The 22418-nt window shown below is 40.9% G+C and overlaps 1 protein-coding gene across 3 annotated transcripts in view; it reads left to right on the plus strand.

The window, feature by feature from the left end:
- Positions 1–14215: 14215 nt before the first annotated feature.
- The window catches only part of celf6 (CUGBP Elav-like family member 6), a 168208-nt gene continuing 160005 nt past the window's right edge, over positions 14216–22418 (plus strand). For all 3 annotated transcript variants that reach the window (XR_013935162.1, XR_013935163.1, XM_080458449.1), the window contains exon 1: positions 14216–14620. Coding sequence is in view for 1 of the 3 variants with exons in the window: in XM_080458449.1 (XP_080314575.1) it covers positions 14371–14620 (250 nt within the window). In the remaining 2 variants the exon portion in view is untranslated. The remainder of the gene's footprint in view (positions 14621–22418) is intronic.

The following is a 22418-nucleotide window of genomic DNA, read 5'->3' on the forward strand; positions in this document are numbered from 1 at the left end:
ACGGGTCGGCCGTGTGTTTCACCCTGAATTTCTCGGATTCCACTCGGAGAAACACGCATTTGGAGAGGAAAATCTTGGCATGTGCCAGGTTTTGGTTCACTTGGCATGTATAGGGGTTCTCTGTTGCTTGTGTTATAAAGCCGAAATCTGAGACATACAAAATGCCTCTTGGGCCAGAAGACAATGGTCCTCTGCACATAAATTACGGCAGAAGCAGGGTGACATATGACAAGGAGCAGTAACTTAGTATTATGGCCTGCAACCGATGATGACAATTCCCATAGTTGCCAACAGGTCGGTGCAATGTAATATGCATAGGATTCATGCAAATGGGAAATGCCTAAAACATGTGTTGGAAATATCCCCGCCACTGGGTAGAAAGCCTGCATGTTTGACAGGATGCCTTATTTTCACACTGACAATCATGCATCTTTATTGTAGTTTATGAATAGATATCATGGGCCTTGGGGTCACACAGCTGGCACTTCCTATAAAAAACAACATAAACCTTCAGCCCAGGTAGACGCCTAGAAATTACAAGTCGGACTTACGAGATTTCCTGCAACAGCAGGAATCTAATCTCCTACAGCCACCTTCATGATTTTCATGAATAGTCAACAGCCTCACCATAAAAAGTGGCATCATCTCCTCCAAGAACATTACAGCTTAATGCAGACACATAACTTACATTTCCTCCACGATGGGGATTCCTAACCTTGTGCGGAGCGCCGGGCTCTTTTGGCAATGCAATTTATGTGCCACATTTTTCCTCAGTTGCATGTGTGATGATACTGTAGTGCCGGTGTGGCATGTTGTTGCCAATATATTATGGGTTAATGGCAAAACCACAGGGGCACTCTGGCACCGTAATGGCTCTGATAGTTGATGCTTTCAGTTAGATTGTGAGAGCAAAAAGTAGTTAAAAGCGTTATATGCTGTGGGCATCACTAGTCTTTTCAGTGTCAGGAAGCTGTTTTTTTTCTTTCTTTTTCTCCCCAACAATCATTTCTGCCCGGAACAACAGCATTCATCCAAAGAAAGGACACAAAATCTGTGGGAGCTGAACATGTTGCTCATGTTTATTTGATAAAAAGGCATCCGATGATGAAATGGGCCCATTTCATGTCCCTTCGGGTCAGCTTTCAAATCTCCTTCCTAAACATAGGATCACAGAAGTCGTCTTCATTATTTTATTATTTTTAACCTACCATATTCTTACTATAGATACATGTGTTATTGATCCCTAAATACCTTTCCCAGTTCATGGCTGGCATCTTTACTGTCTCTCTTTGTGACTTTGAATTATTGCTGCTTCACCGTCTGTGAAGCATTAACTGCCTTTAATAGCTATACCAACACTGTTTATTATTATAATTATTTCATGTATTCTCTGCCTTGCATTGCTCTCCTCCCTTTGTTCTACTTCATACACTCTTCACTGTCTGCTTTGTTATTTGTTTGGAGGGTTTTCATTAGATTCCCCGACTAGCAATTAGTGTTCCTCTCCGAAGCGGAGGCAGAACAGTGGCACTCAATGCCCCATCTCTTTATTGCATGGTTAAGTAGCCTTCAGACTCACATGGTTATTAATAACATCACTGCTAAATCACAAAAAAGCAGTGCGCCTAACTAGGTTAGCACACTGTTTACTTTGCCTCAAAACATCAGGTGGAACAAATTTACCTCTTCCCTTTTACACTCACTCTGTCCTTTCTCTCCTCCTCTTCCTCCCTGTCTCCCACTCTTTGCCCAGTTTTAATGTGGGCACAAAGAGAGGCAGAGAGACGAAAGTTAATTAGATAGAACTCCAAAAAAAGGGGGTGGGGATTTGGGGGTGAGGGGGGTGGGGGGGCACCTGGTAATGGAAAGGGGCTGCATGGAAACAGATGGCCCAGAATTTATTAACTTGCAGGAGCGCTTCAAGGAAGCCACTGCGACCAGACATTAGGCCAGTCACTGTCTGGGTGGGGGCTCACAGGCTGCTGGATACAGGTAGAGGCTGTCAGGCCCCAAAAATAGCAAGCTGATTTATCTCTGGATGGTTGCAAATGATCCATCAGAGGAGAACAATGGATGCAATCCAGCTTGCCGTTTGACGTTTTTTTACCTGATGCCTTTAAAGTCACTTTGTGAGTACGAGACTAGATAACCAAAAATGTCCGTAAAGAATGTGTCATGCAGCCATTCCATATCCTCCTCCTGCATGAGCTGGCGTGCAGCAACAGCAGTTTTCCTTCTTCAGAAATCACCCCTGATACATGCTGTTTATACGTTTTCTAAAAATCTAGAACCTTGATCTTTGCCTTTCTGCATCATTTCCTGTTTTCATTGTGCACTCTGAAGTTTGCATTATCACAGTGGTTCTTAAGGTTTTTTTGTTTTTTGCTACATTGTGCATCACCTGAGGACAACATTTGGAGAAGACATGTTCACTCCTAATATGAGGATTTATGGATAATATCTGCCAGCCACTGCCAAACTGTACAAAATTGTAGCATCATAACAACATCTTTAACTCATCCTTACAAGGTGTAGTACCCCCTTATCTTTTATAATGGCAGTAAGTGAGGGCATTAAGAATATCAGCTGTTTTTCATTAAATTAAAAAAAAATCTGTTCTATGTTTATTCTTATTTTAATGGATTATATTTGATGATTTCAAATGGATTTTATTTGTTTTCATCATGAGCTTGGCAATCATTGTCTATATGGCTTTGTCCTTCTTAGGGTCACATTTCAGGCCCAGGAGAGGATCCATATTGGCTAAAGGCAAAGACAGGCATGACCTGGACAGGTCATCAGTCCATCACAAGGTTTATACCATTATGGTTCAAAATGGAGGAAAACTAAAACTTGCTAAAGGAAGAAAAAATGAAGACTACTAATGCGAATAATACGCATCTGGGAGCATCAAAACATCTTTTTTTAGGACTGAATGTAATAAAGACAAAATGTCATTTGAACTCAGCTTGATAACTTAACCATCTGACTTCCAGTTTAAAAGGCAAATCCTCAAACTTGCATGGCTCCTTTGAGTTCTTTTATCACCTATGGATACCAATACCACACCACAATATCATGTCTTGTGAATCTTCTTAAGAATTCAACCAAAAATTGCGACTCAACGGAAGATTAGACAAGCTGAATGTGATCACACAGTTGAGAGCCCGGCTTTCACCTCTCGATGCAGCGCTGATTCACTGGGATTTTAAAATTCAATTATTTGATGTGTTTTGTTTGGTCCGCTGCTGAAGTAGTTTTAATCACTCTTATGCAGACACAGATTTTATTAGCGCCACCCCCCAATAAAAATAATTCACTTGAATAGGGGACGTGTTGACCTGAGTGCTGGTAGACCTCCCCGCTTCCCTCCAGGCAAATCACACCCTGAATATATGTGGAAACTGTTTACTTGCATTTTACAGATAACCAAATGCAAAACGTTCACTGCTCAAGGAGCATAATTGTAAATAAATGTGACTCGTAATGTTATTTTAGCCTAAGGTAACCATTAACCGATTAGTTTATGTAAAACTCAATGGAACAATTCATCCCTAATGTGCCGCTCCAGCACGGTGCCTGAATATGAGAACTATAAAAAAAAAAAAAAAACAGGAATTTGGAAATACACATGGGCAGCAAATGGAGCTTTTTCCAATAAAACCGGCACACGTCTGCCGCACAGTCTTCATTGAAGTTACAAGAAAAAATGTTATGAGAATGTTTCATAAGTAGTAAAAAGTTGACAAACTGAAACATCTCACACTTGGGCCTTTATTTGTACTCCGTGACACTGTAGTTATGCAGTATTCAGCATGCAACCTTGAGTGCTTGGAGACACAAAATACATCCTTTAGACTGCAAAACAAACATATCCTGTCCTTCCAGCACAATAAACAGCATTATATTGGATGGAAACACACTACTGGGAATGGAACATTCTTAGAAAATAAGTAGAAAACAACAATATTATATTGAGCCCCTGAGGTCCTTAGACATCTTAAGAGAGGAGGGCTTCTATTCTGCCACATACTCAGTCTGCTGTGTGAATCATATAGAGACACACACGTATTCAAGTACACACAGACACTGGGATGCACACTGTGCCTTCAATATATGTACCCCAGTGGGGACATTGAAAGAGATTCAGCACAAGCAAAGGAGCAAGGACATTTACAGGTACAGAAAAGGTCAAAAAAATGTTATGAGCCGATGCGTTATTTTCATTCTTTATCTTCCATTTCCTCTTATTATTATTAAAATTTCAATGGCTGTTTACGAAACACAAAGCGCGCTATCTTCTATTCTCATTGAAGCTGCAAACTAAAGCATGCACGCCATTTATCAAATTGCCTCTTGCCACACTGGCGTATGTGTTCGCCTGGGTTTTCCTATTTGTGGACTGAAATACAAGAAAGGAACCTCCAAAGGTTTTAAGAGTTGTGAGGAGATGTAGGAGTTTTGATGTGCCGAGCCAAAGCTCTAAAGGCAGCGCTGCCGAAATCAAACAGCTTGCACAACACAGCGCTAAAAGCTAATGAAAAATAGATTTAGCAGGGAGCACGTTACTTTATTTCAGTCTCTCCAAAGCAGCATGATGGAAGGCAACATGTGCGACAGAACAGCTTGTGAACTAGTTGTGTAGGCTCTGTGAAGCAGCGCTGTTTGTTAGTCAGTAGCATGAGCTTCAAATGCCACACCACTGAACCTGCCGGGCCTCCACCGAAATAAAAATAGACTATGATGACAGATCTGTCGTGCCGTAAAGACACCCATTAACAATGTGTGGTTCTGCTGCTGCCCAGGGGGCTCCAGCCTACCTCAAGCTGTCGAAAAAGCCCGAAGCTACAAAAAAATACAAGGAATGAAAAGAACCTTTTTGAGTAAACCAACTCTTTTGCATGTGAAATAAACCAAATTGTCTTTCTAAACAGGAAGGTAAAGGTTTGACTGGCTGCAGTGAACATTGCATTTGATGGAAACAGAGTGCAAGCTGTTGCGAGGCACGGGAACGAGCCTGACAATAAATGAATGCTGTGTAAGCTCCACTGTGTGTTTTCTGTCGAGCTGCACAATGCCATGGCCCACCGTGTCCTCGTCTGACTCCAGGGTGAACTCGCGCTTGTTTTTCCTGCAAGCCGGGGAAATTAAGTTATGCAGTGGCGAGATGGGCTACAGATGTACTAAAAGGTACTGGTACAGGGTGCTGTTGGCAGAAATGTAGAGTTGCATGATGACCACAGAGAGATCCAGAACAACTACAAAGACCTGTAAGTTGACAACAAGCAGATGCAAAACAACCAGAAAGATACACAAAATGATAATACGGAGACATGGAATGACCAAGAAAGAGACGCAAAATGGCCGTAAAGAGATTGACAATGATCACAGTGGGACCAAGCAGAAACACAAAATGACAACAAACAGATGCAAAATGAGTTGAGAGGGGCGACGCAGTGACAAGAGATTGAAAATGACCACGCAGAGCTCAAACACGACAACAGATATTAACCATTAAGAGAAATGAAGAACTTAGATCAAGAGTTCTTCACTTCAGATTATTTGTTATTGTTATTTTCTATATTTTCAGTTTACTTTACCAGTTGTTTACTCTTTCCATTATTGCCACTACTAAGAGAATTGTTTATTTCAACCCGTTTTTGAATGATAAATGGTAAATGGACTTCACTTATACGGCGCCTTTCAGCTGTGTGAGCAGCCCCAAAGCGCTTTACATCGCCCATCACATTCACCCATTCACTCACACATTCACACACTAATGGAGGCAGCAGCCATGCAGCCCATTAGAGTGTAAAGTGTTTACCTTTCACCTTTCAGAGAACTATTTATTGCAATGCTTTCTGTAGCATCTCAATCCAAGCTCATAAGTATGTGATGTAATTTAAACTTTAGCTTTAGGTTAACAGAACTCTTCAATTCTAGTGCTAATGCTATTATTAGGATTCTTCATTCAGGACATTTCCAGACGGCAACAGGTTCAGTTTGCTGGTCTACAAACACGCCACAGGTTGTCATATTTAATTATTTTGATTTATATGATGTAATCTCATGGTATCTATTGGTAAAATTGTTTTTGATAGGTCATTTATGTTTTAGTAGAAGTCCACGTTTCCTCCAAATTCTCCACAATAGAGATGAAATGTTATTAGGAGCAACACAGACACATTATACACGTTATGCAGTCAATTGAGTTAAACTACAAATATCCTTTAATATGTGTCAGATTCTTTGTTGCATAATTCTAATTGCTACACAAAATAATTTACTTTGACAACTCTTCTCGTCACAGCAGCATAAGAATAAAAAGTCAATCTGAGTGGGAAGTTGTTGATGGTAATCACAATTTTTCTTCACTTTGCAATTCACAGATTACTTTTCTTTTGGAGTGTTTCTTTGGCGTTGTGCTCCGCATGAAGTCCACTTGTCCTTGTGTCCACTCTTTTCTCAGCATGCACTGTGACTCTCTGTCACTTGTCAATGTCTGTGCACCAATGGCACAAAGATAAATCCCTGTACATTTATATGTGGTTCAGGTCTGAAAAATGCTGCTGCCAGAGATGACATTTCTTTTTTTTCCTTTTCTTACCATTAAAGCATGAGGGGAAACTCTTGATTGGTATTTCACGAACCTCAATGTTCATGCACGTTACCTCACGGTAAGTTCTTTTTTTTTGTTTCTGTTTATTGTGTCATGATGATAATGAACCGATAACTGATACTGATTTCCATAACGTTAATGGTTTCCATGCTTTCAGTGGCCTCTTTCTGAGTTACGTATTTAAAAAACAACAACATTTGAAATCCAAGGACAACAACACTTGAGTCCGCGCTAATTTTATATATACAAAAACATCTGTCAAAGCATGTTACGGCAAATTGAAACAGCAATTTCACTCTGATGTGTTCAGACGCTGATGACATTGTGCTGATGTTATTGTTGGTAATGACAAGCTCAGAGGGGTGTTTATTTTAAAGATGCTTATGACTACGGCTTTGAAAACTCTTCACTTTGCAAGCTGTTGAAATAACAATAACTTTTATAGTCTGTAGTCATTATGTTGTCTTTGCCTGGTCTATAAAAAAAAGCATTTTTAATCTCCAGGTGTCTATTTAGACACATAAAGGTCATTGCCTCCATGGTTACAGGTACAACTGGCGAATATTCCTTGATTCTTTTCTTTGTCGTGTGTTTTCGGCCTTGCCATTGATTAGATCTGATATCTCAGATTTAATTTATTGTTTCTGAGTGAATGAATGGCTGTTTTCTATCCGTGCATTTATTCAGAAAGTCGGGTACCATTATAGATTCAATCATAACACACATATACAGAAATGGAAAATAACACATAAATAGCATAATGAAATACCAAATGATAAACAGACATGGAACTTGAGTGTGAATCTACAAGAAGTAGCCGAGAACAAAACTAGAAACTGAGGAATAATTTCAAAGACAAAAAAGTGTTTTTACATTTTTCGATTCTGTAACTTTTAAAATGTTATTCCAGTCTGCGGTCCAGATTTGTGTGTAATGTGGAGCTTCAGCATAGGCTGACAGTGTGCAGTCCCTCCTAATGACTTAAAATACCAGAATTGTACAAAAACAACATGGAGCTTATCATTTTGTATCATAATGTTCACTACCAAGATCTGTACTGAACAAAAAGACCAATTCTTTTTTTAACTCTAAATTATGTTAGCAGAGGGAAACTGAACTAACTGCATTGGGGGGAAATTTAATGTCTGAATCAGTCGGTAGTTTTCAATTCACACTAATTTCTTGATGGTTGTTACTGTAGCCACGATGCCACAGTGGACAATGGTTAAATTCAAAGGATGATTCTTAGAATAATGATAAAAATGTTATTGTTCTTGCTAAAGACATTAGTTCTGGTCTAAAATGGAATTTTCCTTTTCAAAGCAGCAGAAGTTACTGCAAATTTTTGTTAGCATTTCCACTGTGGCAACATAAATACATAAATAAATAGAAATTCAAACATCACACAAAAAATGTTGGGAAAGCTGATGTGCTCTAATATGTGTTATATACAAACTGTGTGACTTTAATCCACAAGTCAAATAGATCAAAGTTAGCATTAATGGGGATCAAGTGAAACAAATCAGAAAAGAACCTGAAGAATAGCAAACCTAGGTTTTAATTATCTTTTGAGTAAACCAGTTTAATCTGGTTCCTATCTTCGTTCAACTCAGGTAGCCCACTGCTCCACATCCCACAGGTTTATGTTTCTACCAGTAAGGTAAGTTTTCCCATTAAAAATTTTAACACATGGCCAGATCATTCAGATTTTTCCCAAGTCTTCTTTTGTTTTGTTTTTTCCTCCCACTCCTTTTGTTTTATTTTTTTACTGTCTACTGCGCAGAGGAACCTCAGGGGGAGCCGGGAGACTTTAAGCCAAGATAATGTCCTCAGTTTCATCTCGCGCAGAATAGTATCATCCCTTGACCTCATCACCTCCTCCTCTCCAGTCAGCCTCACTTACCATTCATATTGCGTTAAAGCTTTATTCCACATTCTGCTAAAGGATATGTTTCTGTTAGTTAACTAGATGTAATGGTCCTGCAACTGTCTCTCTGGCACTGAAGCATGAATATCTTTTTGTGCGTGCAAGCACTTATTTGCATTAGTGTATTGTGCTCAACTTTCCTCACATTTGCAAGATTAAAAAAGTAGGTCAACTTATCAAAGTAGGGCCATGAAACAATGCTGGTTTGGAGTGGCTTTGAAAACAGCTTTGATACATTTTACATCAAAAGGATGCATTACAATGATATAATGAACCTCTGACACATTATAGCAACACCCATCGAGTTTAATGACTATTTCAGAGATAAACAGAAGGATGGACAGATTTATTTCAGTTCAAAAGGCAGAATTAAACAAACTGGTTTTATCTGTAAATCAATGCTTTAAAAATATATATGAACTTCTGCCATTGATAATATGCACAGATAGACTGTCGGTATAATGGGAACAGTGCGACATGCAGTACATTAATACCATCATCTGTCCTTTTCTTTTCTATAGATTTTTATTGATCTATCTTTATCCATAATTTTTTTTGAATTTATCACTAATCTATCTAAAACGTTACCTAAAATGCTGTTATTGTCTCCAAATCTACAGCTATTCAGACTTTTAAACCGTTCAGTTGAGGGACACCCACTGCCCACACACTGTACATATACATACATACTGATTTACAGTGACTACATACAAGAAAAGTAAAATACTGCATTTACATGCAAAAGCAATGCAAGTATAAAACCCACGTGAACGCACTCAAGGGAGTCCAGCGCAGAACATTGTGGGATTCATTAGTTGCCAGAAAGCGGATGACTCACTGTGGTCTCCCTGACCTCTTAGTATTTGTTTTCTCTCTCATTTATTCCTTGCCCCTATTACCAGTAAACTTAAACATTCGACCGAAAATGCCTGCTTATCATTCAACAGTACATCAACAGCGGAACAGACGGAACACCGGCTATAAAGGGAAAATAGACATGTAATTCACCTTTTCGAAATAAAAATGGGCAAAACTTAATTTAGCAAAAACATTGTTCGGGCTCGACCAACAATCACTCCTGCATTTTCCCTACAGCGCAGAAGCAAATGAACTGGCAAGAAATTGTGTTTTAAAAGAAAATTATGGCTTCTGAGTGAGTGGTTCTTTATCTTGCAGAGCCTGCGCGGGTGGGGGTGGGTGGCGGGGGTGGGCCGTGCACCCCCTCCCTCCGGCGGAGACTACAGTTGAGGTTTGAGGCTGCTCTGGTATTACCATATACACTCAGAGATTCACAAAAAAATACTGTCACACCTCATACTGGCTGTGCCATGAATATCAATGGTTGCTCTTCTTTTGGACTCCCTCTACAAAACAGACAGTGAAAAATGTTCATGCATGACTACGTTCCACCTGGCCCACTCCATATATCCAGTTTAATGGGATAATGAACACACAGTATAAAGGAATTGTGCATGACACCAAGCTGTTATGCACAATGCATGACTTATGTCACTGATTTGGCTCCTTCAAGAGACTATATTTTTGGTAGCTGTTTCAAGTAGTGCGCCTGTGACATTCCAACAAGTCACCTTGACAGTGGTGTGAATAATTTGGGTAATAAAAACAGCAATGGCACTCACTGGGCTCCGGAAAATAGCAGTTGCACTGTGTGAAATATTCGGGGTAAATATTTTTTGCATTAGTCTGGAAATTATTTTGCTGACACATTTACAATGTCCGCCACCCACACTCGCTTCAGTTCTAGTTAGCGTGTTGAGGGAGGAATTCTCACTCGGTGCTAATGGGAGAAATGTCGTTTTCATCCAGAAATAATGCAGAAATAATTTGAGTGAAATGTGTCTTGGGGGGGAGTGCTTCCTTTCGTCTCGTCCGTTTCTCGCAGGATCATCGCCACTTCACAAGCACAGCTGGAACTACTGACTACCTTTTTTGTCTGAAAGAGGCGCGATGGGCCGAGGTGCCCTGTGCAGCCATCCAGGTGCTGAGCTTGGCACAGACATGAAGAAGAACCCTGTCAACCTTTCTGATACGCCTGCCTGTGTTCGAACAAAAAGGATGCTTACACACTGGCATAATTGAAAAGATCATGCAGTACCTGCATTTCCCCCCGCCAGGCAGTTTCCACATCTCTACAGCTGTGCGGGCAAACTATCCCGTGGCGAAATGACAAAAAAAAAAAAGAAAAAAGAAGGGAACAAAAATCACAACGCCAATGAGGAGCACTGAAGCTGAATTAGCTATGTCTTTGTGGGAAACAATAGCCCTCATGGTATTGACAAGGGAGACCTATTGTGTTTTTGATCCCTAATCAGAGCGAAAGTACTCTGTGTGAGTTTTCTGAGATGGTCTACAAAGATGTGATTAAATGGGAAATAAATAAAGATTCATAACAAAGAGAAAGAAGCACCAGATGTTAGCATGGCTCTCAGAATTCCACGATCCCCAAAGACCGTTCACTCTGACAGGCATCGGGAGGGTGAACGGCGCAGGAAATCCTGCAAAAATAAACAGCACATAATCCATCAAAGCTGACTCCTCGACTGGCTCGTCACCAAACAACGTTCACTGGATCCATTGTGGGCTCCCACATATTCCTGGTCTTATCGCACTTTGATGTGATTTTTGTAAAAGGAAGGGTCTCCCGCTTGTCGATTTATGATAGAGAAGACTGTTACGTAAACACAAAGTCACTTATGGAAAAAAGCTGTTCAAATGTCAAATTTGCATCGGTACCACAGGAGAAGAAAGAAAACGGTCAGTTCAATTATCCCCTCCTGGGAAATCCTGCTGCTGCTTCATTTTTTCACGAGACTTTTAATCAGTGTTAACACAATAATTTCAGAAACACATTATGGATGGATGGATGGATGGATGGATGGATGGATGGATGGATGGATGGATGGATGGATGGATAGACAGATAGATAGATAGATAGATAGATAGATAGATAGACAGACAGACAGACAGACAGACAGACAGACAGACAGACAGACAGACAGACAGACAGACAGATAGATAGATAGATAGATAGATAGATAGATAGATAGATAGATAGATAGATAGATAGATAGATAGATAGATAGATAGATAGAGACCGACAGACGGAAATATAGAGGCATGGATATATTCAAAGAAATGTAGATTGATAGATTGGATTTAAATATCAGGAGATTGCTTTATTGTACTAATTAGGAGAAGCAACAGAACAAACTAATCATCACTATTTCATTACATCTTTTTACCACCCAATTAATTCTGACCTAACAAAGGTTAAGCATTGTCTAGTGAATGCACTTAAACAGGCACAAGCAGGTTTTCTCTCCCTTTTTTTCAACCCCTTTGCGATCCTATACTGATCCCAGAGGGCATGTTTTATTCTCCTTTTGCCGGATTCCACATGAGGATCAAAGGTCAGGTTCGGAAACGGAACAACACTCCTCGGGGCGTCAGAGGATCCGTCTCACTCAGAGACACATAAACAGAGCAGATGTGAGGATACTACCAACAGGTGAGCTGCTCTCATTAGCGATTTTCATAACAAACTTGCCACATGCGATCGATTAATGACACATGATGTGAGCCACAGAAATGCCATGATATCGGGGATAATTACTCACATCAGTACGAGCTGGATCGGCCTTGTATTGACATTGCATTCCCATCTGCATTAATTAGGCCTTTCTGTGCACAGAATTCAGTTATAAAATAGTGCCGGCGCACATGCTCACTTGCATGAATATCACAAGTATTCTGAAGAGTGTGGGGTTGAAAGCATCGCTCCCCGTATGGGCGAAAGGACAGAAAAGGTTTGGAAGATGTGCTCAGCCGACAGATAGAAAGCATAGAGAATTTGTAGTGCAAACATGTACTGTTAAATTGTAGCTCCAACAATCTATTTCACGCTCTATGAATGGCAGCGTTGGTTCAGCACCACGGACAGTGACACACAGCAGCTTTAAATCCACAGGCTTGGGCTGACATAGTTTTAAAGCCACTGTTTTGTTCTGTTCGTCTTCCGCTCGATATCTATTTGCATTATCTTCGTGTCGAGAAGAAGCGGCGGCATGTTTTGCTTTTCAACTGTGCAATACTCCAAAGGTGGCTGTGGGTTGGCTCTCAGAACTCTGCAGTGTTTTTTGTTTTTTTTTATTTACTCAAACACACCTATGATCTCAGCACAAGGCTAAAAGCTACAGTCTACATTCTGATAGTTCTGAATAAAAGCAATGCAGGTTTCAAATAGCAGACGCCTGATGTATGAACGTGTCCCTATCAACGTGGAATTTCTATGCCGCTATGATGGATAAACGCACATCTCGCGGAAAGAAAAAAAAGCTTAAAGTGCATAAAGACTCCCTGATGAATAAAATGCACTTTTACTTTTAAATAATTTCATTTTCACTTATATGCACAGCAGATGGTGTAGTGGGTTCATAGTGAGAGTGTCCCTGGTTCGAGTTCATGCAGTATTTGCGTGTTCTTTCTGTGGATGCATGGATTTTTACCAGGTACTCTGCTTTCCCTAAGAATGATGCTTGTGACCATTTAATATGCTCCTCTCTGCACACATTTGTCTTCATTCAAAACTGTTTTAATTGCGTTTTTCAAATTTAAAGGTGAATCTTTCAATGAAAATAGCAACTGGCTGTTTTTCAAAACAGGGTACTTAAGGGTTCTCTCCATACGGCACATTTGAGCAGCAGAGCACCACAGCAGCAGCGGCAATCCCGAGTCCTCCAGTATCCCAGCTCTGTTGGTTTTCTCCCCTCCCAGATAGTTAATAGCATTCACCTGGCATCCCAGGTGTAAAATAGTCCCTGTTAGATGGGTAGAATGAAAACCAGCAGGAACCTGGCTCCCGAGGACCAGGATTGAGAACCACTGCTGCAAAGATCACTTCTACACTGTTTCACAGCAGTGCCTTTCATGACTGGTCCTCAGGACCTAAAGTCCTGCTGGTTTTCTTTCGAAACATCTGAAGGGGACTTTTTCAAACCCAGTATGCCCGATAAATGCAATTATTTACCTCGGGGGAGCGAAAACGTGTGCACACCTGTTTCCAGCAGACTGAGGAGGACAGTAGTCCCTTGTGAAAATGAGCAGGACACAAATGTGTTGACGTACTGAAATTAAAAGTTTTCCCCCAAAAAACAAATATCATTTGGAAAAGAACATCATGTGGCAGGGGGGCTGTTCTGTCGTGTTGCCAGGATAAAACTAAATGACCTGACAAAGACTGGGGGAAAAAATAAATAAAAGCGCAGATAGCACAAATGCTGCCTTTGCATCATTTAAATGTCCCCAGCTTTCCACGCTTACACTAATGTTTGCGTTCTTACTCTGCCCTGTGGGGCCCTCAGCACATCCTGCACTCCCATTGGCCTGGGCCGAACTCATTTTGGAGGGTGGGTGGGGTGGGCGGGGTCTGTTTAGAAGAGTGCGAGCTGACGTCACGGGACGGAGTGGCAGCGTTTGGATGGGGGTGGGGTGGGGGGGGGGGGTGAGGAGGAGGGGGTGTTTAAAAAAATTTAAAATAAAAAAACAAAAATAAATAAATAAATAAGGTTGTTTCCGAACAAGGCGGCTTAGGCTGGAAAGAAAGAGGAACAGAGGAGCAGGGAGGGAGAATGAGCAGGAGGGGTGGGGAGAGAGGGAAGATATAACGGAGGAGGGGGGAGTGTACACTGTGCAGTTGACTACAGAGAGAGAGGGAGCAGGAGAGAGAGAGAGAGAGAGAGAGAGAGAGAGAGAGAGCGAGAGAGAGAGAGAGAGAGAGCGCAGCCCGCCGGCCCATTGAGGAAAGATGGCTACAGTCACTGCAAACGGAGTGCAGCAGGAGAATGGATTCAGCACCACGAACAGCGCCGGCAGGATGAACGGGCTTACCATCGGCCAGAACACCATTCCAATGAAGGACCACGACGCCATCAAGCTTTTCATCGGCCAGATTCCCAGAAACCTGGAGGAAAAAGACCTGAAACCCCTGTTTGAGGAATTCGGAAAGATATACGAACTCACTGTACTGAAAGACAGGTTTACGGGAATGCATAAAGGTTGGTTGTTTTGGTCTTCTCTCACTTTGTGCGATTAAAAAAAAAAAACACGCACACACACACACACACACACACGTTTTTTTATTTTAGATAATAATAATAATAATTTATTATAATAAAAAAGATCGTCCCAGTTCAGTTCAGGAAAAAAGTGTGTTAATGTGCAGATGTTTGGGACAGAGTGAGTGGATGCCCCGTAATGCCTTCACGCGTACACACGCACGATTCCATATGTTTGCGTGAGAGAGCGCGGGAGGGGGGGGGTGGGGGGGAACACGTGGAAGTGAAAGGCTCGCGCGCGCAGGGTTAATTGTTACCAACGGATCCACGTGAATACTCTGAAAACGCCTTTGTGTGTTTACATTGACTATCATGTGCTGAGCATTCTCAGCTAAGGCCGGTGGAGGGGGGCGGGACGGGGGGGGGGGGCGGGTGGGGTGTGTGTGTGTGTGTGTGTGGGTGGTGGTGGAGGTAGTAGGCATGTGCAGGATGCGTTATTTCACATTTCTTCACAACTTAGATATATAAAACACACACACACACACACACACACACACACACACACACACACACACACACACACACACACACACACACACACACACACACACACACACACACACACACACACACACATCAGTGAGTCAGTTTGCACCATATTGTCAGATAGGAACAAAAGCTTTCTTTGAAATTCCAAACCATTATCTGGCAATCAGCATGTGTGATTAAGGTGGTGCTGGCATGCTGTATTTGACCTTTCAGCAGCCTCGTAATGCTGCCTACTTTTCGGACGTCACTGTGCTGTGGAAAATACTATTTACACGGCAGCTGTATTGTAATGGTGATCCGTGGGCGGGTTGCAGTCAGGAAGTACAAAGCAGGATAATAGTAGAGGCTGAGATCCAGCATGCATCGTCCTGCGTTCACACACACACACACACACACACACACACACACACACACACACACACACACACACACACACACACACACACACACACACACACACACACACACACACACACACACACGCACACACACACTCCCCTCATTGTCCAAAAAGGACCGCGATTCGCGCTCACTTAGTAATTAGTCAGACAAGGCGCAGATAATCAGGGATCGATCAGTTCTAATGATGGTGATAATAGTGAATAGCTGCTGTGCGGGTTGGCTTTGTGTTTCAGACAAGCTTGGGGGCTGGTTTAACTGTGAAAAAGAAAAGAGAAGAGAAGGAAAGAAAAGAAAAGAAAAGGAAAAGAACGAAAAACCCTGCTCAAGTCCAAAATTTAAGTTCAGGTTTGGCCAAATGCACTGATTGCCTCTTGGTGAATCCTCATTTCAAAAATAATTTAATTGTATTATAATGGAAATCACACACAAAAAAAGTCCTGACTAACACTAATTTCAGTCTTTTATTTTTAATCCCACTTTTCTGAAGAATAAAACTCAACAAGATACTATAAATAATAAAAATAATATTTTGTTTTAGCATTTTTGTTACTTTCTCAAATTAGTAGTATCACAATTAACATAAGATTGCCGAGTCTACAGTTTACTAAGAGCTAAATCAGGTATTACAAAACCTCAAGAGGAGCTGTGATTGATCAATGATTGTAAATTATTCTCTCTTTCTCTCTCCCTCTCTCTCTCTTTCTCTCTCGCTCTCTCTCTCATGCCAGCGGCATTGCATTCAGTCTGCTTACTCACACTAAAAATTATTCAAAAGGCAGGCAGATTATGCATGACATGTAAGTCAGCGGCTATAGTTCATGATCTTATTGATTAGCACAAGTCAAGCAGTCTTGTGGGAAAAATCTACGTGGGTTCAGCGTTGCTTTCTTGTGCGTGTGCAGCCCTTAAGATCTCCATGCACCACCTGTTCCTCCAGCCACCGGCGGCTGGTGCTCGCCCGGCTCCTCCACCTTCCAGCGTTCCTCTTTGGAGCCCCATGATCGATTAAAACAATATTTCCGATGTTTGTGTTGTTTACGCCTGTCCTCGACATCCCTGAATGTCAACACTCTGGAGGATGGCTGCCTCGGGAAGGATAATCCTGTTCCACAGCCAGACTGTATGCCCGTTCAAATCATCCTCCACCAAGGCCACTCTGATGTATGCATTATGCCCACTTCATCCCGTGTGACATTCAAAGTCACTTTGGGAGCACAGGCGTGCACTTTTAATAAGATTTCGTCAGTGCATTATATGGATGAGTTTTTCTTATTGGCCACTCATCTAAACCTTCTTCATGTCTCCCGCTGTGTCGATGTGTGATATCTGTGGACTGAAGCGAGACAGGACACGGGTAAGAAAATGGGATTAGCGTCATTAACAAAGAAGGAGTAGGTACAGTGTAAAATCAGCTCTGTCACTCAATGAGAGGAGTTTAAACTACTGGCTGAATGGGCATTATGAAATAGAGAAAAGTTTTTTTTGTGCTGCTGAAGGTAAAATTTAATTACTTTCTCAACTATGGAAGTTCGCTCAAAAGTTCAAATTGAATTTTGTCATAAACAACTCTTTAAGGTCAACACATTCACTTTGACTAGCAAATAATAAAAGATAACTTTTAATTTTATTTTCACAAACACTACTATTTATTGTGATTAAATAAAAGTTTAGAGCACCTAATAATTGAATTGTGTCTTGTGACTGCACAGTTGTCCTTTCTCTTTTACCTCTGCAAATAAACGGTGGCATTAAAAGCTGAATTCAACAGTAACTTTAAACTACTTCATTTTTTTTATGCATGTACAATATATGCTCTTTATAATCGCACATAAAATATATCCCAGTCCAAGACATTCAGCCACTTTGGCTGCATAGTTGTGAAATAGTTGCATTTTTAAGAAAGAGGGCATAACTTATTACAATTCCCATTTGGATTATGGCTGAACAGCCAACATTATTACGTTCCCCTGGGTTCCACCGAGTTTATTCAGCATGAAGATTTCTCGGCTATCAAAGGCACCTAACTGCTTCAGGGTTCTGGGACTTAAATATATAGTTTAAAGCTGCTACAATCATTTTGATATTAACGAGAGCTCACATGACCACTTGTTTGTTAAATGGGTCATGCAGAGTAATGAATCCTTGGGGAGTTAACACCTGACTCTGCAGCTCCACAATGTGCTCAGGGTCACTTCAGTCTCTTTCGGTGTGCCGACTTGCTTTGCTGAAGAGCATCTTTATTGGTTCGCTTCACTCCAACGACATTCCTCATGTGTTTTTTTGGTCTATTTTACAGCTGTAATAACAAAAAATGTAAAACATGAATTCTCAATAATGTCCTCGTTTAGCACAGGACAACAGAAAGAAAAGGTTAGCAGCAGCAAAATTTATAGTGGAGAGACGAACATTCAGGCTAATAAGAGAATGAATATTAGGTTTACACACTGGGTGGTCAAAAAAGCAACTCAAATAATTTGAATTGCTATGGGCCTGCCTCATTTGCTATGAATGAGCTGTTTTCAATTTGTGATTCATGCAAACTTCAGGGGGCTGAAGTGGAGGAAAAATCTCAGGATCTATCTTTTACTTAAACTTTTCTGAGAAGAAACCCCCTGAAAAGCAACACCTAAAAACGGAATATTTCAAAATCTGAAAATAGTAAGAAAGCTGATAATCAATTAAAAAAATTACATTATATTTAATTTGGAAAGGAAAGGTGTGAGGCTTTACTACCTAACAGCAGCATTCTGAAGTTATATCTATATCTATATCTATATCTATATCTATATCTATATCTATATCCCTCTCTCTCTGTATTGTAATGGATACACCAATCGACTATATCTACTACTATATCATAATATGCCAGTGCATTAAGAAGTCTAATATTCAATCAAGAAACACCACCTGGCATGAGACAAAGTTGGGGGGGGGGGTTCAGTTTGGCTTTGAAAATTCAGTAACTTTAACAATATGTACAAACAGCGAAATTATTTCCTCTTTCTTGGAGTTCCACTAACAATACATCATATTTGTCCATATCAATGAGAGGACACAGTGTGTCTATTATATTAGTTTTAAAACTTCAGACTGGAGTTAAATTATCCATCGGACTGCAGTTAGTGAAAATCCTATTCTAATTATCCATAGATTTTCATCATTTCTACCGGTTGGCATCGAGAGCTCTTGGGGATGTCAGATGAGGGATCGCTGATAGATGTAAGAATCACATGACTGTGTCAGACTAACTGCCAGCCATTAGAAATCTCTCAGATGATCTCCATCTCTTCAACTGCAGTCCAATGGATAGTTTCATTTCAACCTGATATTGTTCTGCTTGAATGAGCGGCATTAATCTACTCAGACAAGTGTTGCAGCTGTGTAACTATTGCCAGAAGTGTAGTATCAGAGCACTCGAGTCATTTCTGTCTTCGCACAATATAAGATTTTGCAATAATCTTTTCCCTGCGTTATACATATTGCATAGTGGTTCAGAAAGTAGTTTGCATGCTGTTTGGTTCACAAAAATGCATAATATGCCAATAGATAGTGGCAAGCTATTATGTCAAAGGCCCAGGAGGCTTCTAGTGTTGTAACATTATCACAAATTCAATCCAGAGGTTTTTTTTTTTTTTTTTTTCCCATAACACAAACCTTTTTCATAGCAGAGGAGTAGAGGAGTGGAGGAGGCTATAATCAGCTCGCCTCCATGATCTCTAAAAACATAAAGTTCATAAAGATTTAGTGCTGTGCCATAAATTTGGTTTGACTTCCACTTTGAAATCCCTCTTTGGGCTTAGTTTGTGGTTGAGAAGGATTTGATTTGTTTCAGATGGATGATGTACAGTATATGGCTGCTGGCATCAGTTAGTAAACCGTACCTAATGGATGATTTGCAGCACTACCTTTTTTCACAGCCCGAGTCCTGTGGCACAGAGCTGCACTATAATTATAGATTTAAGGGCAGATCAAAATATGTCACATTTGCTCATGACTAATTCATGCCGATTGTGCTGCAACAATGTGAACAGATGTCTTGTGCTCCGTGAATACTTACACTGGGTTTTTTGGGGTATCTCCAGGGATATTTCTTCATATCTGGGGAATTTTATAATTTGCTGTACACTTGACTGGATGAGTGCAGCTGTGTATACTGTTGGAGGACCTTACTTTTATTTCATTTCGTTCCTTTATTTATTTATTTATTGTTAAATCCTGTTGTTTGACGCTGTTGCCTTTAACGTTCGGCCTGATCGTTCCTGCGCCGTTAGGGAGCCCTATACAGTGTGTGGGATGACTAGACACTATTGGCGGTGCACGGTGCTCGTCAGTGTGCGGTGCAGCCAGGTCGTGCTGTTTAACATCCATCATTCCGCTGAGCACTACATTATCATAATACTTAGTGTCAGTGCCAGAACGCATGCATTGTTCAGACATGCTGAATGTTAGCGGGGGGCAAATCTTTTGCTTGAGTAGCGTTATCTATCAATCCGTCTCTAATGCTGAGAGGAGGGACTCGGAGCTGCACCACACAGCCAGGAAGAAGAGATACAAAGAGTTGTTAAATATCCTCATCCATTCTCCTCTCCTCGGTAGGTCCATGCAGTGTAATCGGCTATAAATAGCTTGCCAAATGGACACAGAAACCCTTTCAGGCACTGAAATGTCAAAAATGGACCACGGTGGGGTGATAATATGTAATTTCATAGGACGTAACAACAAACATTCAAAAGCTTCTTTTTCATTTGTTTTGTGTTTGTTTGGAGGGTTGTTTTTTTTTGCGTGAAAGTCAGTACTTTCAGTGATGGCCTGTGAGTCACAGAGCCAGACTTGCGTTGGGATTTCTCTTCTGCAGGAGTGTTTGCAAAAGGATGTGTTGGACAGTGATTGACAGTCTGAGTAAGCTGAGTGACAGGTGTAGCTTAAGTCTACAGATGACCTCTTTGATCATTAGAAAGGGGGCTGCGTGTGAACCAGACAGCTAACGGCTCCGAACAGACCGCACCGAATGCAGATGGGTGGAACAAGTGAAAGATGGAAAGATGCAGGTAATAGTGAGGGAGCGCGCGGATCAATTCTAATACCCTGTTTTGCATTAGCACTCATGAAAGGGTCGGCACGGTCCCACATGACATCTGGTTGTTTGACAACATTGAAAAACTAAAAATATCTCTTTTTATAAATTCGCATTCTCTCTGTTTAATAAACATCAGACATGTGAGGAGACTGAATGATAGCAAATTGCTCATGATTCATGAATTCACTGCTAATGAATTGAAATTTTATACGAATTTGTTCTGGAGTTATTTCAATTACAGGTACCTGATGCCTTAAAAAAAAAAAAAAAGCACAATTTACTGTTAATGCCTGGATGCATGCAATTGTGAGCCCATACTAATTTCCATTTTAAAACAAATTGTTAGAGAAAGCATTACAACGGGGGAAAGTTCTTTAAGTAATTACCCAAAACGTGTCTTGCAAATGCAAACACTAATTTCTCATTTCCTGCTTTCTCTTTGAAGCGGTTTGCAGGGTTTACTTTTTCATTTGCCTTCAACACAATTGGTTGAACTTTTGTCCCTCGCTGAAATTATAGTGTGGTAAATTGTGTTTGATTACCAAAGTATTATTTTCACCCCACTTACCCTGCTCATCACAGGATGCCTCAAGTCCTTTTGCTGAACCTCCACCAAAGCTTACCCTTAATTTCTGATCCTTGCCCGTGCTTCCCTCCTTTCCTCCTTCATTTCTTTATTTTTTTTAACCGAGCAACTTTTATCCCCACTTCTGGCCAGCAGCTGGTTGATTCAAACTTCATACAGGGCAGTTTAAACCCTGAGGCACTGCATCAATTTTAGAAATTAACACAGAAAAATATCTTCAAATAGTGAAAGCTGCAAAACGAACCTTCTTGAAATGAGTTAAACAGTAATGTAATGAAAGCCTGTTGTATTGATACAAGGGGCCTCTTCATTAAGATGGAAACCTTTAAAAAAAACAATTCCTGTTGCATCTTTATGCATATATTTCGTAAAAGTATGGGGATTTCAAGGGGGTCCCTCATTCATATCTTAAGCATCAATGCTTTATGAAGCTCAGTCTTCCTCCAGACAAACATACGCACAGCGAAAATGACTGTAAATAACATCAAAATGTCTTTTGTTTCTTGAGTCATGCATCATAATATATCACAGCACATTATCTGTTCTCTTGCTGTCTAAATTAGTTGTAGTTTTGTGCCGAAACTCTCCACATTTGTTTAAACCTGCATTTTGTTCTCCAGGAGCTAAGACTAGGGAAAATGTTATGTTTTTGAAAAAGTCTGCTCGCATGATTGGATATTACACCACAGGGGCGACGATATTCCAGAATTCGCCGGTATGAATGTAATCCCATGCCAATTAGTCAACTTAAAATTTTAAACTGACAGCTCTAACCTGCTGCCAGCTGCCGCGTTCTTGTTACGGAGAGTATCGCCGAGTCCCTCCTCATGTTCTGCGAGCTGAATGCTCATCTGTTTCACAACTGGCTCCCTCAGTCGCGGACTCCTGTGGGCTTCACGCGTCCCCTGAGCCAGCGCTGTTGGATACGAAGCTTTCCTGAAGTCCTGCAGAAATTCCAGCGCCGTGAGGGAGTGGAGGCAGCAGCTGCACGGCTCCCCGGATGTAAAGCGCTACGCTGCACAAGAGGTCCACTTTAACAAGTCATTTGAAATAATAGTATCAAGTGTTATTTTTCTTGAAGCCACTGTGCAGATTTGAAGCCGAGCAAGAAATTGCTGCACTTTGCTTCAGATGCTGTTTCACTTGCTTTGGGCATGCTTCTGGAAACAGTGGAGGGTGGTGGA

This window comes from Lipophrys pholis, assembly GCF_963383615.2.
Source record: "Lipophrys pholis genome assembly, chromosome: 2".
NCBI classification, from domain to species: domain Eukaryota; kingdom Metazoa; phylum Chordata; class Actinopteri; order Blenniiformes; family Blenniidae; genus Lipophrys; species Lipophrys pholis.